The sequence below is a fragment of the Halichoeres trimaculatus genome, unplaced genomic scaffold, assembly GCF_033239565.1.
Source record: "Halichoeres trimaculatus isolate MK-OKI-2021-1 unplaced genomic scaffold, fHalTri1.1 fHalTri1_scaffold_4, whole genome shotgun sequence".
Lineage (NCBI taxonomy): Eukaryota > Metazoa > Chordata > Actinopteri > Labriformes > Labridae > Halichoeres > Halichoeres trimaculatus.
In genome coordinates this window covers 34,104,348-34,124,596 of record NW_027437182.1, presented here as the reverse complement: position 1 = coordinate 34,124,596, position 20,249 = coordinate 34,104,348, and the positions used below count along the sequence as shown (strand labels likewise).

Below are 20,249 nucleotides of genomic sequence, written 5' to 3'. Positions count from 1 at the left end.
CAGTATAAATTAAAAGCAATGAGGAGCATAAAGCAGAGAAGTACCAATTCTCCCAGCAGACACACTTAAGATGCTGATCCCTGAGGCTGCAAATGTTGCACTATTTTTCAAAAACAGAAACACAGTAAAGAAACAGGAACAACTTATATTAACGTTAACCCTTTGTATACTTTAGAGTGGCCCATGAAGGCCGTTTGCATTCAGATAAACCTTCAAACGAAGATCCCATCTGAAGCACAAGCAACCCGAGGCCTCAACATCACAGCTGCTTGAAGGTTTAAGGAAATACTTTTTAAACTAAATCATCAAACTGTGAGAGTGCAGTGGAAAAGACTGGTGAAGTGGGAAAAAAGAATCATAGCAGACAGACGGGGTAAGCATGGCTGGCAACAGATGTGAGTGTGACGTCTAAACAGCACAGAGGAATGCGTTGGTATAAAAAACAGCAGGTAACAGTCATCTACTGTGAGCTGAAACAGACAAACATGACTTTGAACAGTCACAAGAGAGTGAATTTTAAAAATGGAGATAAGGTTACAGAATGTGCTCAAGTGACTGTGTGTGGTTGATGCAGGTTTATCAGTGTGTGTGTGTGTGTGTTTATGTATAAACATTACCTATAACGTGTCTGACACTCTTCATCTGTCCACTTCCCTGTCTCACTCACAGGTATAAACGTCAGCTCACCCAGGAGGATCAGTAATCCCGTTAAAAACACTTCTCTCATGATATCCAGAAGCAAAGAGGACAACTCAACTCAGCAACGCAGCAACCCCGGTCAGTCAACAACAGCTGCTCCTTCACCACCCTCATAATCCTCATCATCAACTCAGGCTGATCCAGACGTCTAGACCAACGAGTCCCGAGCTTCCTCGCTGTCTTCTTCAGGGTTTGAACACACAAACACACACCCACACACAGCCTGAGCAGAGCCCTGAACAGTGCGCCTGTAACATGCGCCTGTGGTCAGTTTTTCCAGCTCCAGCTGTAGTGAAGCGGCTCTGCTCGCAGCAGCAAACAGCCTATCAGGAGCCAGAGGGGTGGGCAGGCTGACTGTGCATGAAAGAAAGAGCAGAAGAGGCAGAGACTGAGCTAAAGTCTGTGTCTGTGTGTGTGTGTGACCGAGAGTGTATGCATGGATCCAGTCATGTGTGTTTGATTTTTGCTGTTGTCTTGTGTTTGCTGGTGTTTCTATGCGTCTGATGGACTTTTATGAGCTCAGCGCTCAGCTGCCAAATGTGAACAGCCTGTGGAAGAAACCTTTATGGGCCAGATGATGGACTGGGGTGAATCCAGACCAGGTTTCCTTGAAAAGTAATTTAACACCAAATCCTCCTCTGTGATACCTTAAGCTAGCTTAAGGTCCAGATTGTTTTGAACCACTGTGTTCCAGTTAAGATAAAGACCTGGAAGTGGACTGAAGTGAGGGTTTATTATGAAATGGGCCTTTAGCTTTGGATCTGAGAGGCATGACAAATGCAGGATTAAAATACTTTCATTTAAATAGAAAAATCCAAACAATCTGACACTTTAAACTGTGACATTTAATTGATCTGCTTTCACGTTTTTGAATGAGAGCCGTTTCCATTAAAGGCACTGTGAGGAGTTTTCATGTTGTGTTCATTCCCGCCCCCCTTTGGCTGAGATTGGTATGTATTTGATGGTTTTTCAACACTTCTTTCTTTGTTCAAAGGGGCTGTGGGGGGTATCTGGATAAGCTAGTTTTATTCCTGGACAAGAATTTGTTTCCCATGAGCACTTGCACCCAACGTCATAAAGGAGTGATTCTTACCAAGGTGTATTTAGGCAGGTACACACTACAGGATAATGGGCTGATTTTTACCCGATCTCCCCCTTACGATCAAAGCCAACAAAGGCCTGATTGTCTGATGACATCATGTGTGATTTTCCTGTGGTGTGGGGTAGGGATGTCCCGATATTACATTTTCACTTCCGATACGATACCGATACTGCAGCATTGAGTATTGGGCGATACCGATATTAATCCGATACGATATCAGCATTAAACATGCATACTTTTATGACTTAGTTTGTAGTATGTCTGACATGTTGGAAAAGACTTGATTAAGTGATATTATTCAAACAAAGAACAGTAGTCAGCAACAGTAGGTATGGGAAAAACTGACCCATTTATTATTAACCAACGGGTAACAGAAATTTTAACATTAAACATAAATAAATACTAGTAATTGTATAAAATGAAGAATAAATTAAAGCTGCAAGCAGCATTAGACGGGTCCTCGGGCTCCTGCCGGTTTTCCCTCCAATGTGTCCATCAAAATAAGACGAACATTTCGGCGTTGGTTTCATCTCTCTACGACATTCCTAGCCCCAGTTAGGGCTGTTTTGGTGTGCATAGGGTGAAAGTGAGCCTAATGGCTCTGAGAGAATATTATGGGATGTCTGGGAGTCAGTTGATACCATGGCAACGTATCCTCTGCTATGCTGAATGACATCACCTGCTGCATGCTTGGAATTCTAATTAGCGTGACAGAACCCCAAACAGAGTGGAGACTGAGAGTTTATCAGGCATGTAATGTAAAGAAGTCCTCACAGAGTCCTCAATTTTATCCCAATCTGTGTCAAAAATATCATATTTGATAGAAGAGCTTGTGAGGAATCCATTTTTGGCATTTTTAAAGCTGTACGAGTTATACTTTTTTCTCGAGAAGCACAAATGCGTCACAAAACCGCTGGAAAAGTGCTAGAAATGGATTTTTCACTTTAGAGAAATGGCCTAACTACTTGTCCTGTAGGCCACAATGTTGGCTTAATCTGTGTAAAAATATCATCATGTTGTAGGGGATTTTGTCAGGAATCCAACCATGTAACTTTTAAAGCTCTATGACTTTTAGTTTTTTGTCTAGAGGCCCAAATGCGGCACTAGTAGAATGTGTGTTTTGAGGTGAAATCGGTTCTCCTCATCTGCTAACATGGAGAAATCCTAAATCGGCCAAAAGCGGTCGGCGGCTTTGAGGGCTCGCCATTCGAAAACCGGGCCAGAAACAACAACTTCCTTCACAACTTTTGGAGAGCAGGGTCTAGTCTGTCATGTGATGGTAGTCTCAAACCTGTACCATTTTTGGTTTCAGAGGAGAAAATTTTTGCAGAAAGGGTTAAAAAAATTTTTTTTTTATTTTGTGAGTCAAATAGCCGGCTTCCTGTTGGAGATAGGTCCAGGGTAGCAGCGTATGATTTTTGCGTCTCGATGACACGAGCGTTTTGGTGTTGGTTTCATCTCTCTACGACATTCCTAGCCCGAGCTAGGGCTCTTAGCGTGTGCCTAGGTGGCGCTATTGAGCATATTATGGGATGTCAGGGGATAATTTTTTCATTTAATCAAATTTTCGGACTTGCAGAATGTGCGTGCCAATTTTGGTGAGTTTTTGAGCATGTTTAGGGGGTCAAATTTGAGGACACGCGTAGGAGGGAATAATAATTAAAGCTGCAAGCAGCGTTAGACGGGTCCTCGGGCTCCTGCCGGTTTTCCCTCCAATGTGTCCGACAAAATAAGATGAACATTTCGGTGTTTGTTTCATCTCTCTACGACATTCCTAGCCCCAGTTAGGGCGGTTTCGGTGTTCATAGGGTGGAAGTGAGCCTAATGGCTCTGAGAGAATATTATGGGATGTTGGGGAGTCAGTTGATACCATGGTAACGTATCCTCTGCTGTGCTGAATGACATCACCACCTGCATGAGTGGAACTCTAATTAGCGTGACAGAACCCCAAACAGAGTGGAGACTGGGAGTTAATCAGGGATGTAATGTAAAGAAGTCCTCACAGAGTCCACAATTTTACCCCAATCTGTGTCAAAAATATCATATTTGATAGAAGGGCTTGTGAGGAATCCATTTTTGGCATTTTTAAAGCTGTACGAGTTTTACTTTTTTCTCTAGAAGCACAAATGCGTCACAAGACAGATGGAAGAGTGCTGGAAATGGATTTTTTATTTATGAGAAACGTCCAAACTACTTGTCCTGTAGGTCACAATGTTGGCTTAATCTGTGTAAAAATATCATGTTGTTGTAGGGGATTTTGTCAGGAATCCAACCATGTAATTTTTAAAGCTCTATGACTTTTAGTTTTTTGTCTAGAGGCCCAAATGCGGCACAAGTAGAATGTGTGTTTTGACCTGAAATCGGTTCTCCTCATCTGCTAACATGGAGAAATCCTAATTCGGCTGAAAGCGGTCGGCAACTTTGAGGGCTCGCCATTCGAAAACCGGGCCCGAAACAACAACTTCCTTCACAACTTTTGGAGAGCAGGGTCTAGTCTGTCATGTGATGGTAGTCTCAAACCTGTACCATTTTTGGTTTCAGAGGAGAAAATTTTTGCAGAAAGGGTTAAAAAATTTTTTTTTTTATTTTGTGAGTCAAATAGCCGGCTTCCTGTTGGAGATAGGTCCAGGGTAGCAGCATATGATTTTTGCGTCTCGATGACACGAGCGTTTTGGTGTTGGTTTCATCTCTCTACGACATTCCTAGCCAGAGCTAGGGCTCTTAGCGTGTGCCTAGGTGGCGCTATTGAGCATATTATGGGATGTCAGGGGATAATTTTTTCATTTAATCAAATTTTCGGACTTGCAGAATGTGCGTGCCAATTTTGGTGAGTTTTTGAGCATGTTTAGGGGGTCAAATTTGAGGACACGCGTAGGAGGGAATAATAATAAGAAAGAAACGGACGAAAAACAATAGTGTCCTCCGCCTTCGGCGGAGGACACCTTCTAGCCCTGCTAGAAGGTGCCCTCTGCTCAGGCCGAGGACCCTAATTAAAGCTGCAAGCAGCGTTAGACGGGTCCTCGGGGCTCATGCCGGTTTTGCCCTACTATCATGGTATTGGCCCCACTGTGTCCAACAGATTAAGACGAACATTTTGGTGGTGGTTTCATCTCTCTAGGACATTCCTAGCCCCAGTTAGGGCTATTTTGCTGTGCATAGGTGGAAGTGAGCCTAATGGCTCTGAGAGAATATTATGGGATGTCGGGGAGTCAGTTGATACCATGGCAACGTATCCTCTGCTATGCTGAATGACATCACCAGCAGCTGCATGCTTGGAACTCTAATTAGCGTGACAGAATCCCAAACAGAGTGGAGACTGAGAGTTTATCAGGCATGTAATGTAAAGAAAACCTCACAGAGTCCACAATTTTATCCCAATCTGTGTCAAAAATATCATATTTGATAGTAGATCTTGTCAGGAATCCATTTTTGGCATTTTTAAAGCTGTACGAGTTATACTTTTTTGTCTAGAAGCCCAAATGCGTCACAAAAACGCTGTAAAAGCGCTGGAAAAGTGCTAGAAATGGATTTTTTACTTTAGAGACATGTTTGAACTACTTGTCTTGTAGGCCACAATGTTGGCTAAATCTGTGTAAAAATATCATATGGTTGTAGGAAAATTTGTCAGGAATCCAACCATGTAATTTGTAAAGCTCTATGACTTTTAGTTTTTTGTCTAGAGGCCCAAATGCGGCACTAGTAGAAGTACTAGTAGTGAGTGTTTTGACCTGAAATCGGTTCTCCTCATCTGCTAACATGGAGAATGGCGAAATTTGTCCGAAAGCAGTCGGCGACTTTGAGGGCTCGCCATTCGAAAACCGGGCCCGAAACAACAACTTCCTTCACAACTTTTGTAGAGCAGGGTCTGGTCTGTCATGTGATGGTAGTCTCAAACCTGTACAATTTTTGGTTTTAGAGGAGAAAATTTTGGCAGAAATTGTTAAAAAAAATTTTTTTTAATTTTGTGAGGCAAATAGCCGGCTTCCTGTTGGAGATAGGTCCAGGGTAGCAGTGTATGATTTTTGCATCTCGATGACACGAGCGTTTTGGTGTTGGTTTCATCTCTCTACGACATTCCTAGCCCGAGCTAGGGCCCTTAGCGTGTGCCTAGGTGGCGCTATTGAGCTTATTATGGGATGTCGGGGGTCATGTTTGGTATCAAATCGCAATTTCACGCGATCCTGATGTGCTTGCCAATTTTGGTGAGTTTTCGAACATGTTTAGGGGGTCTAATTTGCGTTCTCGGGGCGGGTGGTATAATAAGAAAATTAAAGCTGCAAGCAGCGTTAGACGGGTCCTCGGGCTCCTGCCGGTTTTCCCCTCCAATGTGTCCGACAAAATAAGATGAACATTTCGGCGTTTGTTTCATCTGTCTACGACATTCCTAGCCCCAGTTAGGGCTGTTTTGGTGTGCATAGGGTGAAAGTGAGCCTAACGGCTCTGAGAGAATATTATGGGATGTCAGGGAGTCAGTTGATACCATGGCAACGTATCCTCTGCTGTGCTGAATGACATCACCTGCTGCATGCTTGGAATTCTAATTAGCGTGACAGAACCCCAAACAGAGTGGAGACTGAGAGTTTATCAGGCATGTAATGTAAAGAAGTCCTCACAGAGTCCACAATTTTATCCCAATCTGTGTCAAAAATATCGTATGTGAAAGAAGAGCTTGTCAGGAATCCATTTTTGGCATTTTTAAAGCTGTACGAGTTATACTTTTTTGTCTAGAAGCCCAAATGCGTCACTAAAACGATGGAAAAGTGCTAGAAATGGATTTTGAATTTTAGAGAAACGGCCGAACTACTTGTCCTGTAGGCCACAATGTTGGCTTAATCTGTGTAAAAATATCACATGGTTGTAGGGAATTTTGTCAGGAATCCAACCATGTAATTTGTAAAGCTCTATTACTTTTAGTTTTTTGTCTAGAGGCCCAAATGCGGCACAAGTAGAAGTACTAGTAGTGAGTGTTTTGACCTGAAATCTGTTCTCCTCATCTGCTAACATGGAGAAATCCTGAATTGGCCAAAAGCGGTCGGCGACTTTGAGGGCTCGCCATTCGAAAACCGGGCCCGAAACAACAACTTCCTTCACAACTTTTGTAGAGCAGGGTCTGGTCTGTCATGTGAAGCAATTTTCATACCTGTACCATTTTTGGTTTCAGGGAAGAAAATCTTTGCAGAAAGGGTTAAAAAAAATTTTTTTTAATTTTGTGAGGCAAATAGCCGGCTTCCTGTTGGAGATAGGTCCAGGGTAGCAGCGTATGATTTTTGCGTCTCGATGACACGAGCGTTTTGGTGTTGGTTTCATCTCTCTACGACATTCCTAGCCCGAGCTAGGGCCCTTAGCGTGTGCCTAGGTGGCGCTATTGAGCTTATTATGGGATGTCAGGGGTCATGTTTGGTATCAAATCGCAATTTCACGCGATCCTGATGTGCTTGCCAATTTTGGTGAGTTTTCGAGCATGTTCAGGGGGTGTAATTTGCGTTCTCGGGGCGGGTGGAATAATAATTAAAGCTGCAAGCAGCGTTAGACGGGTCCTCGGGGCTCATGCCGGTTTTGCCCTACTATCATGGTATTGGCCCCACTGTGTCCAACAGAATAAGACGAACATTTTGGTGGTGGTTTCATCTCTCTAGGACATTCCTAGCCCCAGTTAGGGCTATTTTGCTGTGCATAGGTGGAAGTGAGCCTACTGACTCCGAGAGAATATTATGGGATGTCAGGGAGTCAGTTGATACCATGGCAATGTATCCTCTGCTATGCTGAAGAGAAATAGCCAACTTCCTGTCTGGGAAAGGTCAGGGTGTCAGCAAGTAATTTGTTCGTCTTAATGAGATGAACATTTTGATGTTGGTTTGATCTCTCTAGGACATTCCTACTGGCCGCTATGGCTGTTTTAATGTGTCAGAATGTGGACAGAGGGAATATTATGGGATGTTTGGTATTTTATTGAAGAGTTTGATGCTTGAAATGTGTGTGCTGATTTTGGTGAGTTTTTGAGCATGTTCAGGGGGTCTAATAAGCACTTTAATGGAGGAGAGAGTCATTGTTTCCTCTGCTGAGTCATGTGACCAGCTGTGTGGAACCCCTAATCAGTGTGTGACATTATCACAGAAGTGCAGGAGGATGAAATTGCCTAAATGAAGAAACTAGGCCAGAATGTTGACCTAATCTGTGTAAAAATACAAATCTCTTGTATGAAATTTTGTGAGGAATCCAACCATGTCATTTTAAAAGCTGTGCGACTTTTACTTTTTTGTGTAGAGGCCCAACTGCTTCACCGAAGCTCCTCTCCCATCTGTTAACATTGCGTGGTCTGCGACTTTGAGGGCTCGCCATTCGAAAACCGGGCCAGAAACAACAACTTCCTCCAGAACTTTTGTAGAACAGGGTCTGGTCTGTCATGTGAGCCAATTTTCATGCCTGTACCATTTTTGGTTCCAGAGGAGAAAATTTTGGCAGAAAGGCTAAAAATGCCGAAATCTCTTATTTTGGCGGGCAAATTGCCGGCTTCCTGTGCGAGATACGCGAAAAGAAACCACCCCCGAAGTTGTGCATCTCAATGAGACGAACGTTTTGGTGTTGGTTTCATCTCTCTCGGATATTCCTGGCCCGAGCTAGAGCCATTTTTGTGTGGTTTTGAGTGGATTTTCGAGGTTTTTTGGCTCTAGATGGATTATTATGGGATGTCGGGTTTAACTTTTTTTATTTTATCAAATTTTTTGGCAGTCACAATGTGTGTGGCAATTTTGGTGAGTTTTTGAATATGTTAAGTGGACCTAATTAGCGTTCAAAGCGCGTGTGGAATAATAATAATAATAAGAAAGAAACGCAGCAGGAACAATAGTGCCCTCGGCCTTCGGCCGAGGGCACTTTCTAGCTTGCTAGAAAGTGCCCTCTTCCGTAGGCCGAGGACCCTAATAAGAAAAAAAAAAAAAAAGAAACGCAGCAGGAACAATAGTGCCCTCGGCCTTCGGCCGAGGGCACCTTCTAGCTTGCTAGAAGGTGCCCTGGCTCAGGCCGAGGACCCTAATTAAAGCTGCAAGCAGCGTTAGACGGGTCCTCGGGCTCCTGCCGGTTTTCCCTCCAATGTGTCCAACAAAATGAGATGAACATTTTGGCGTTTGTTTCATCTCTCTACGACATTGCGAGCCCCTGTTAGGGCGGTTTTGCTGTGCATAGGTGGAAGTGAGCCTTGTGGCTCTGAGAGAATATTATGGGATGTCAGGGAGTCAGTTGATACCATGGCAACGTATCCTCTGCTAAGCTGAGTGACATCACCAGCTGGATGCTTGGAATTCTAATTAGCGTGACACTAGTGTGATCAGAGTGAAGAGGTGGAGTTTATCAGCCATCTAATGTAAAGAAATCCTCACAGAGTCAACAATTTTACCCCAATCTGTGTCAAAAATATCATGTTGATAGGAATTTTTGTCAGGAATCAATTTTTGGCATTTTTAAAGCTGTACGAGTTTTACTTTTTTCTCTAGAAGCACAAATGCGTCACAAGACAGATGGAAGAGTGCTGGAAATGGATTTTTTATTTATGAGAAACGTCCAAACTACTTGTCCTGTAGGTCACAATGTTGGCTTAATCTGTGTAAAAATATCATATGGTTGTAGACAATTTTGTCAGGAATCCAACCATGTTATTTTTAAAGCTCTATGACTTGTAGTTTTTTGTCTAGAGGCCCAAATGCGACACTAGTAGAATGTGTGTTTTGAGCTGCAATCCGGCCTCCTCATCTGCTAACATGGAGAAATCCTAAATCGGCCAAAAGTGGTCGGCAACTTTGAGGGCTCGCCATTCGAAAACCGGGCCAGAAACAACAACTTCATGAACAACTTTTGGAGAGCAGGGTCTAATCTGTCATGTGATGGTATTTTCAAGCATGTACCATTTTTGGTTTCAGTGGGTTTAATTTTTGCAGAAAGGCTAAAAATGCCAAAATCTCTTATTTTGGCGGGCAAATTGCCAGCTTCCTGTTGGATCTACGCGAAAATACCTCCTATATTTTTTGTGCGTCTCGATGAGCTGAACGTTTTGGTGTTGGTTTCATCTCTCTGCGACATTCCTGGCCTAAATTAGAGGCATTTTTGTGTGTTTTTGTCTGTTTTTTAGAGGTTTTTTGGCTCTAGAGAGATTATTATGGGATGGCGGGAGTCATGTTTGGTATCAAACGTAAATTTTGGGCGCCCATAATGTGTGTGCCAATTTTGGTGAGTTTTTGAATTTGTTTAGTGGACCTAATAAGCGATTTACTGGAGTGCGGAATAATAATAATTAAAGCTGCAAGCAGCGTTAGACGGGTCCTCGGGCTCCTGCCGGTTTTCCCTCCAATGTGTCCATCAAACTGAGACGAACATTTCGGCGTTTGTTTCATCTCTCTACGACATTCCTAGCCCCAGTTAGGGCTGTTTTGCTGTGCATAGGGTGGAAGTGAGCCTAATGGCTCTGAGAGAATATTATGGGATGTCAGGGAGTCAGTTGATACCATGGCAACGTATCCTCTGCTATGCTGAATGACAGCACCAGCTGCATGCTTGGAATTCTAATTAGCGTGACACGAGTGTGACTAGTGCCTGGAGGGAGTTTTTATCAGGCATCTAATGTAAAGAAATCCTCACAGAGTCCACAATTTTACCCCAATCTGTGTCAAAAATATCATGTTTGATAGGAATTTTTGTCAGGAATCCATTTTTGGCATTTTTAAAGCTGTACGAGTTTTACTTTTTTCTCGAGAAGCACAAATGCGTCACAAAAAAGATGGAAGAGTGCTGAAAATTGATTTTTTATTTATGAGAAACGTCCAAAGTACTTGTCCTGTAGGTCACAATGTTGGCTTAATCTGTGTAAAAATATCATATGGTTGTAGGGAATTTTGTCAGGAATCCAACCATGTAATTTTTAAAGCTCTATGACTTGTAGTTTTTTGTCTAGAGGCCCAAATGCGGCACTAGTAGAAGTACTAGTAGTGAGTGTTTTGACCTGAAATTGGTTCTCCTCATCTGCTAACATGGAGAATGGCGAAATTCGTCCGAAAGCGGTCGGCTACTTTGAGGGCTCGCCATTCGAAAACCGGGCCCGAAACAACAATTTCCTTCACAACTTTTGTAGATCAGGGTCTGGTCTGTCATGTGAGGCAATTTTCAAACATGTACCATTTTTGGTTTCAGAGGAGAAAATTTTGGCAGAAAGGGTGAAAAAATGTGGGGAATTTTACTTTGGGGGGAAATTGCCGGCTTCCTGTTGGAGATAGGTCAAGGGTATCAGCGTATGATTTTTGCGTCTCGATCATACGAACGTTTTGGTGTTGGTTTCATCTCTCTACCACATTCCTAGCCCGAGCTAGGGCCCTCAGAGTGTGCCTAGGTGGCGCTATTGAGCATATTATGGGATGTCTTGGGGTCATGTTTGGTATCAAATCGTAATTTCACGCGATCCTGATGTGCGTGCCAATTTTGGTGAGTTTTTGAGCAGGTTTAGGGGGTGTAATTTGCGTTCTCGGGGCGGGTGGAATAATAAGAAATTAAAGCTGCAAGCAGCGTTAGACGGGTCCTCGGGCTCCTGCCGGTTTTCCCTCCAATGTGTCCAACAAAATGAGACGAACATTTCGGTGTTTGTTTCATCTCTCTACGACATTCCTAGCCCCAGTTAGGGCTGTTTTGGTGTTCATAGGGTGGAAGTGAGTCTAATGGCTCTGAGAGAATATTATGGGATGTCGGGGAGTCAGTTGATACCATGGCAACGTATCCTCTGCTATGCTGAGTGACATGAGCAGCTGCATGCGTGGAGTTCTAATTAGCGTGACACAAGTGTAACTAGAGCCTGGAGGGAGTTTTTATCAGGCATCTAATGTAAAGAAATCCTCACCGAGTCCACAATTTTACCCCAATCTGTGTCAAAAATATCATGTCTGATAGGAATTTTTGTCAGGAATCCATTTTTGGCATTTTTAAAGCTGTACGAGTTATACTTTTTTCTCTAGAAGCACAAATGCGTCACAAAAAAGATGGAAGAGTGCTGAAAATGGATTTTTTATTTATGAGAAACGTCCGAAGTACTTGTCCTGTAGGTCACAATGTTGGCTTAATCTGTGTAAAAATATCATATGGTTGTAGGGGATTTTGTCAGGAATCCAACCATGTAATTTTTTAAGCTCTATGACTTGTAGTTTTTTGTCTAGAGGCCTAAATGAGGCACTAGTAGAATGTGTGTTTTGACCTGAAATTGGTTCTCCTCATCTGCTAACATGGAGAAATCCTAAATCGACCAAAGCGGTCGGCGACTTTGAGGGCTCACCATTCGAAAACCGGGCCTGAAATAACAACTTCCTGAACAACTTTTGTAGAGCAGGGTCTCATCTGTCATGTGATGGTATTTTCAAGCATGTACCATTTTTGGTTTCAGATGGTATAATTTCTAAAGAAAGGGTAAAAAAAAAAAAAATTTATTTTGGGAGGGAAATAGCCAACTTCCTGTTGGAGATAGGTCCAGGGTAGCAGCGTATGATTTTTGCGTCTCGATGACACGAACATTTTGATGTTGGTTTCATCTCTCTACGACATTCCTAGCCCGAGCTAGGGCCCTTAGCGTGTGCCTAGGTGGCGCTATAGAGCTTATTATGGGATGTCGGGGGTCATGTTTAGTACCAAACGAAAATTTTCGGCATCCATAATGTGTGTGCCAATTTTGGTGAGTTTTCGAATATGTTAAGAGGACCTAATAAGCGATGTACTGGAGGAGGGAATAATAATAAGAAAAAAAAAGAAACGGACGAAATACAATAGTGCCCTCGGCCTTCGGCCGAGGGCACCTTCTAGCTTGCTAGAAGGTGCCCTCTTCCGTTGGCCGAGGACCCTAATAATAATAAGAAAGAAACGCAGCAGGAACAATAGTGCCCTCGGCCTTCGGCCGAGGGCACCTTCTAGCTTGCTAGAAGGTGCCCTCTTCCGTTGGCCGAGGACCCTAATTAAAGCTGCAAGCAGCGTTAGACGGGTCCTCGGGGCTCATGCCGGTTTTGCCCTACTATCATGGTATTGGCCCCACTGTGTCCAACAGAATAAGACGAACATTTTGGTGGTGGTTTCATCTCTCTAGGACATTCCTAGCCCCAGTCAGGGCTATTTTGCTGTGCATAGGTGGAAGTGAGCCTAATGGTTCTGAGAGAATATTATGGGATGTCAGGGAGTCAGTTGATACCATGGCAACGTATCCTCTGCTATGCTGAAGAGAAATAGCCAACTTCCTGTCTGGGAAAGGTCAGGGTGTTAGCAAATAATTTGTTTGTCTTAATGAGATGAACATTTTGATGTTGGTTTGATCTCTCTAGGACATTCCTACTGGCTGCTATGGCTGTTTTAATGTGTCAGAATGTGGACAGAGGGAATATTATGGGATGTTTGGTATTATATTGAAGAGTTTGACAACTGTAATGTGTCTGCCAATTTTGCTGAGTTTTTGAGCATGTTCAGGGGGTCTAATAAGCACTTTAATGGAGGAGAGAGTCATTGTTGCCTCTGCTGAGTCATGTGACCAGCTGTGTGGAGCTCCTAATCAGTGTGTGACATCATCACAGAAGTGCAGGAGGATCAAATTCCAAAAGGGACAATTTCTCATCCTGTAGGCCAGAATGTTGACCTAATCTGTGTTAAAATATAAATGTCTTGTATGACATTTTGCGAGGAATCCAACCATGTCATTTTTAAAGCTGTGCGACTTTTACTTTTTTGTCTAGAGGCCCAACTGCTCAGCGAGGGCTGCTCTCCCATCTGTTTACATTGCGTGGTCGGCGACTTTGAGGGCTCGCCATTCGAAAACCGGGCTCGAAACAACAACTTCCCCTACAACTTTTGTAGAACAGGGTCTGATCTGTCATGTGAGGCAATTTTCATGCCAGTACCATTTTTGGTTCCAGAGGAGATAATTTTGGCAGAAACGGTAAAGATGCCGAAATCTCTTATTTTGGCGGGCAAATTGCCGGCTTCCTGTGCGAGATACGCGAAAAAAGACCACCCCCAAAGTTGTGCGTCTCAATGAGACGAACGTTTTGATGTTGGTTTCATCTCTCTACGACATTCCTGGACCGAGCGAGAGCCATTTTTGTGTGTTTTTGAGTGGTTTTTAGAGGTTTTTTGGCTGTAGAGAGATTATTATGGGATGTCGGGGGTCATGTTTTGTATTAAACGTAAATTTTGGGCACATAGAACATGTGTGCCAAATTCGGTGAGTTTTTGAGCATGTTTAGGGGTTCTAATAAGCGATTCACTGGAGGAGGGAAGAAGAAATTAAAGCTGCAAGCAGCATTAGACGGGTCCTCGGGCTCCTGCCGGTTTTCCCTCCAATGTGTCCCACAAAATGAGACGACAATTTTGGCGTTTGTTTCATCTCTCTACGACATTCCTAGCCCCAGTTAGGGCTGTTTTGGGGTGACTAGGCTTTAGTGAGCCTACTGGCTCTGAGAGAATATTATGGGATGTCAGGGAGTCAGTTGATACCATGGTAACGTATCCTCTGCTATGCTGAATGACATCACCTGCTGCATGCTTGGAATTCTAATTAGCGTGACACGAGTGTGACTAGTGCCTGGAGGGAGTTTTTATCAGGCATCTTATGTAAAGAAATCCTCACAGAGTCCACAATTTTACCCCAATCTGTGTCAAAATATCATATTTGATAGTAGAGCTTGTGAGGAATCCATTTTTGGCATTTTTAAAGCTGTACGAGTTATACTTTTTTCTCTAGAAGCCCTTATGTGTCACAACACCGGTGGAAAAGTGCTCAAAATGGATTTTGTTATTTTAGAGACATGTCTGAACTACTTGTCCTGTAGGCCACAATGTTTGCTTAATCTGTGTAAAAATATCAAATGGTTGTAGGAAAATTTGTCAGGAATCCAACCATGTCATTTTTAAAGCTCTATGACTTTTAGTTTTTTGTCTAGAGGCCCAAATGCGGCACTAGTAGAATGTGTGTTTTGACCTGAAATCGGTTCTCCCCATCTGCTAACATGGAGAAATCCTAAATTGGCCAAAAGCGGTCGGCGACTTTGAGGGCTCGCCATTCAGAAACCGGGCCCGAAATAACAACTTCCTTCACAACTTTTGGAGAGCAGGGTCTAGTCTGTCATGTGATGGTAGTCTCAAACCTGTACAATTTTTGGTTTTAGAGGAGAAAATTTTTGCAGAAAGGTTTAAAAAAAATTTTTTTTTATTTTGGCGGGCAAATTGCCGGCTTCCTGTTGGAGATAGGTCCAGGGTAGCAGCGTATGATTTTTGCGTCTTGATGACACGAGCGTTTTGGTGTTGGTTTCATCTCTCTACGACATTCCTAGCCCGAGCTAGGGCCCTTAGCGTGTGCCTAGGTGGCGCTACAGAGCTTATTATGGGATGTCGGGGGTCATGTTTGGTATCAAATCGCAATTTCACGCGATCCTGAGGTGCGTGCCAATTTTGGTGAGTTTTTGAGCATGTTTAGGGGGTCAAATTAGCATTCGTTGACGGGGCGGAATAATAAGAAATTAAAGCTGCAAGCAGCGTTAGACGGGTCCTCGGGGCTCATGCCGGTTTTGCCCCATTGTCATGGTATTGGCCCCACTGTGTCCAACAGAATAAGACGAACATTTTGGTGGTGGTTTCATCTCTCTACGACATTCCTAGCCTCAGTTAGGGCTGTTTTGCTGTGCATAGGTGGAAGTGAGCCTAATGGCTCTGAGAGAATATTATGGGATGTCAGGGAGTCAGGTGATACCATGGCAACGTATCCTCTGCTATGCTGAAGAGAAATAGCCAACTTCCTGTCTGGGAAAGGTCAGGGTGTCAGCAAATAATTAGTTCGTCTTAATGAGATGAACATTTTGATGTTGGTTTGATCTCTCTAGGACATTCCTACTGGCTGCTATGGCTGTTTGAATGTTGTAGATGTGGACAGAGAGCATATTATGGGATGTTTGGTATTTTATTGAAGAGTTTGATGCTTGAAATGTGTGTGCCGATTTTGGTGAGTTTTTGAGCATGTTCAGGGGGTCTAATAAGCACTTTAATGGAGGAGAGAGTCAATGTTGCCTCTGCTGAGTCATGTGACCAGCTGTAAGGAGCTCCTAATCAGTGTGTGACATCATCACAGAAGTGCAGGAGGATGAAATTGCCTAAATGAAGAAACTAGGCCAGAATGTTGACCTAATCTGTGTAAAAATACAAATCTCTTGTATGAAATTTTGTGAGGAATCCAACCATGTGAATTTTAAAGCTGTGCGACTTTTACTTTTTTGTGTAGAGGCCCAACTGCTTCACCGAAGCTCCTCTCCCATCTGTTAACATTGCGTGGTCGGCGACTTTGAGGGCTCGCCATTCGAAAACCGGGCCAGAAACAACAACTTCCTCCACAACTTTTGTAGAACAGGGTCTGGTCTGTCATGTGAGGCAATTTTCATGCCTGTACCATTTTTGGTTCCAGAGGAGAAAATTTTGGCAGAAAGGCTAAAAATGCCGAAATCTCTTATTTTGGCGGGCAAATTGCCGGCTTCCTGTGCAAGATACGCGAAAAGAGACCACCCCCGAAGTTGTGCGTCTTAATGAGACGAACGTTTTGGTGTTGGTTTCATCTCTCTCGGACATTCCTGGCCCGAGCTAGAGCCATTTTTGTGTGGTTTTGAGTGGATTTTCGAGGTTTTTTGGCTCTAGATGGATTATTATGGGATGTCGGGTTTAACTTTTTTTATTTTATCAAATTTTTTGGCAGTCACAATGTGTGTGCCAATTTTGGTGAGTTTTTGAATATGTTAAGTGGACCTAATAAGCGTTCAAAGCGCGTGTGGAATAATAATAATAATAATAATAATAAGAAAGAAACGCAGCAGGAACAATAGTGCCCTCGGCCTTCGGCCGAGGGCACTTTCTAGCTTGCTAGAAAGTGCCCTCTTCCGTAGGCCGAGGACCCTAATTAAAGCTGCAAGCAGCGTTAGACGGGTCCTCGGGCTCCTGCCGGTTTTCCCTCCAATGTGTCCAACAAAATGAGACGAACATTTTGGTGTTTGTTTCATCTCTCTACGACATTCCTAGCCCCAGTTAGGGCTGTTTTGGTGTGCATAGGTGGAAGTGAGCCTTGTGGTTCTGAGAGAATATTATGGGATGTTGGGGACTCAGTTGATACCATGGCAACGTATCCTCTGCTGTGCTGAATGACATCACCTGCTGCATGCGTGGAGTTCTAATTAGCGTGACAGAACCCCAAACAGAGTGGAGACTGAGAGTTTACCAGGCATGTAATGTAAAGAAGTCCTCACAGAGTCCACAATTTTACCCCAATCTGTGTCAAAAATATCATATTTGATAGAAGAGCTTGTCAGGAATCCATTTTTGGCATTTTTAAAGCTGTACGAGTTATACTTTTTTCTCTAGAAGCACAAATGCGTCACAAGACAGATGGAAGAGTGCTGGAAATGGATTTTTTATTTATGAGAAACGTCCGAACTACTTGTCCTGTAGGTCACAATGTTGGCTTAATGTGTGTAAAAATATCATATGGTTGTAGGGAATTTTGTCAGGAATCCAACCATGTAATTTTTAAAGCTCTATGACTTTTAGTTTTTTGTCTAGAGGCCCAAATGCGGCACTAGTAGAAGTACAATTAGTGAGTGTTTTGACCTGAAATCTGTTCTCCTCATCTGCTAACATGGAGAAATCCTGAATTGGCCAAAAGCGGTCGGCGACTTTGAGGGCTCGCCATTCGAAAACCGGGCCCGAAACAACAACTTCCTTCACAACTTTTGTAGAGCAGGGTCTGGTCTGTCATGTGATGGTAGTCTCAAACCTGTACCATTTTTGGTTTCAGAGGAGAAATTTTTTGCAGAAAGGGTTAAAAAAAAAAATTTTTTATTTTGTCAGGCAAATAGCCGGCTTCCTGTTGGAGATAGGTCCAGGGTAGCAGCGCATGATTTTTGCGTCTCGATGACACGAACATTTTGGTGTTGGTTTCATCTCTCTACGACATTCATAGCCCGAGCTAGGGCCCTTAGCGTGTGCCTAGGTGGCGCTACAGAGCTTATTATGGGATGTCGGGGGTTAATTTTTTTATTTTCTAAAATTTTCGGAGCTACACAATATGTGTGCCAATTTTGGTGAGTTTTTGAGCAAGTTTAGGGGTTCAAATTAGACGAAACGCGTAGGGCGGAATAATAATAAGAAAGAAACGCAGCAGGAACAATAGTGTCCTCCGCCTTCGGCGGAGGACACCTTCTAGCCCTGCTAGAAGGTGCCCTCCGCTCAGGCCGAGGACCCTAATTAAAGCTGCAAGCAGCGTTGGACGGGTCCTCGGGGCTCATGCCGGTTTTACCCCACTGTCACGATATTAGCCCCAGTGTGTCCAACAGAATAAGATGAACATTTTGGTGGTGGTTTTATCTCTCTAGGACATTCCTAGCCCCAGTTAGGGCTATTTTGCTGTGCATAGGTGGAAGTGAGCCTAATGGCTCTGAGAGAATATTATGGGATGTCAGGGAGTCAGTTGATACCATGGCAACGTATCCTCTGCTATGCTGAAGAGAAATAGCCAACTTCCTGTCTGGGAAAGGTCAGGGTGTCAGCAAATAATTTGTTCGTCTTAATGAGATGAACATTTTGATGTTGGTTTGATCTCTCTAGGACATTCCTACTGGCTGCTATAGCTGTTTTAATGTGTCAGAATGTGGACAGAGGGAATATTATGGGATGTTTGGTATTATATTGAAGAGTTTGATGCTTGAAATGTGTGTGCCAATTTTGGTGAGTTTTTGAGCATGTTCAGGGGGTCTAATAAGCACTTTAATGGAGGAGAGAGTCATTGTTTCCTCTGCTGAGTCATGTGACCAGCTGTGTGGAGCTCCTAATCAGTGTGTGACATCATCACAGAAGTGCAGGAGGATGAAATTGCCTAAATGAAGAAACTAGGCCAGAATGTTGACCTAATCTGTGTAAAAATACAAATCTCTTGTATGAAATTTTGTGAGGAATCCAACCATGTGAATTTTAAAGCTGTGCGACTTTTACTTTTTTGTGTAGAGGCCCAACTGCTTCACCGAAGCTCCTCTCCCATCTGTTAACATTGCATGGTTGGCGACTTTGAGGGCTCGCCATTCGAAAACCGGGCAAGAAACAACAACTTCCTCCACAACTTTTGTAGAACAGGGTCTGGTCTGTCATGTGAGCCAATTTTCATGCCTGTACCATTTTTGGTTCCAGAGGAGAAAATTTTGGCAGAAAGGCTAAAAATGCAGAAATCTCTTATTTTGGCGGGCAAATTGCCGGCTTCCTGTGCGAGATACGCGAAAAGAGACCACCCCCGAAGTTGTGCGTCTCGATGAGACGAACGTTTTGGTGTTGGTTTCATCTCTCTCGGACATTCCTGGCCCGAGCTAGAGCCATTTTTGTGTGGTTTTGAGTGGATTTTCGAGGTTTTTTGGCTCTAGATGGATTATTATGGGATGTCGGGTTTAACTTTTTTTATTTTATCAAATTTTTTGGCAGTCACAATGTGTGTGCCAATTTTGGTGAGTTTTTGAATATGTTAAGTGGACCTAATAAGCGTTCAAAGCGCGTGTGGAATAATAATAATAACAAGCAGCATTAGACGGGTCCTCGGGCTCCTGCCGGTTTTCCCTCCAATGTGTCCATCAAAATAAGACGAACATTTCTGCGTTGGTTTCATCTCTCTACGACATTCCTAGCCCCAGTTAGGGCTGTTTTGGTGTGCATAGGGTGAAAGTGAGCCTAATGGCTCTGAGAGAATATTATGGGATGTCTGGGAGTCAGTTGATACCATGGCAACGTATCCTCTGCTGTGCTGAATGACATCACCAGCTGCATGCGTGGAGTTCTAATTAGCGTGACAGAACCCCAAACAGAGTGGAGACTGAGAGTTTATCAGGCATGTAATGTAAAGAAGTCCTCACAGAGTCCACAATTATATCCCAATCGGTGTCAAAAATATCATATTTGATAGAAGGGCTTGTGAGGAATCCATTTTTGGCATTTTTAAAGCTGTACGAGTTTTACTTTTTTCTCTAGAAGCACAAATGCGTCACAAGACAGATGGAAGAGTGCTGGAAATGGATTTTTTATTTATGAGAAACGGCCCAACTACTTGTCCTGTAAGTCACAATGTTGGCTTAATCTGTGTAAAAATATCATGTTGTTGTAGGGGATTTTGTCAGGAATCCAACCATGTAATTTTTAAAGCTCTATGACTTTTAGTTTTTTGTCTAGAGGCCCAAATGCGGCACTAGTAGAATGTGTGTTTTGACCCGAAATCGGTTCTCCTCATCTGCTAACATGAAGAAATCCTGAATTGGCCAAAAGCGGTCGGCGACTTTGAGGGCTCGCCATTCGAAAACCGGGCCCGAAACAACAACTTCCTTCACAACTTTTGTAGAGCAGGGTCTGGTCTGTCATGTGATGCAATTTTCATACCTGT

The 20,249-nt window shown here is 43.3% G+C and overlaps 1 protein-coding gene across 8 annotated transcripts in view; it reads right to left on the bottom strand.

Annotated features, from left to right (window-relative positions):
* The window catches only part of mcf2l2 (MCF.2 cell line derived transforming sequence-like 2), a 239,912-nt gene that overhangs the window by 145,361 nt on the left and 74,302 nt on the right, over nt 1–20,249 (bottom strand). Inside the window, exon 1 of one of the 8 annotated variants that reach the window (XM_074669198.1) lies at nt 618–861. The exons of the other annotated variants lie outside the window; for them this stretch is intronic. Coding sequence (XP_074525299.1) covers nt 618–642 — 25 coding nt within the window. The 5' untranslated portion in view covers nt 643–861. Of the gene's footprint in view, nt 1–617; nt 862–20,249 lie in introns of those variants that run through there. 8 annotated transcript variants of the gene reach the window in all.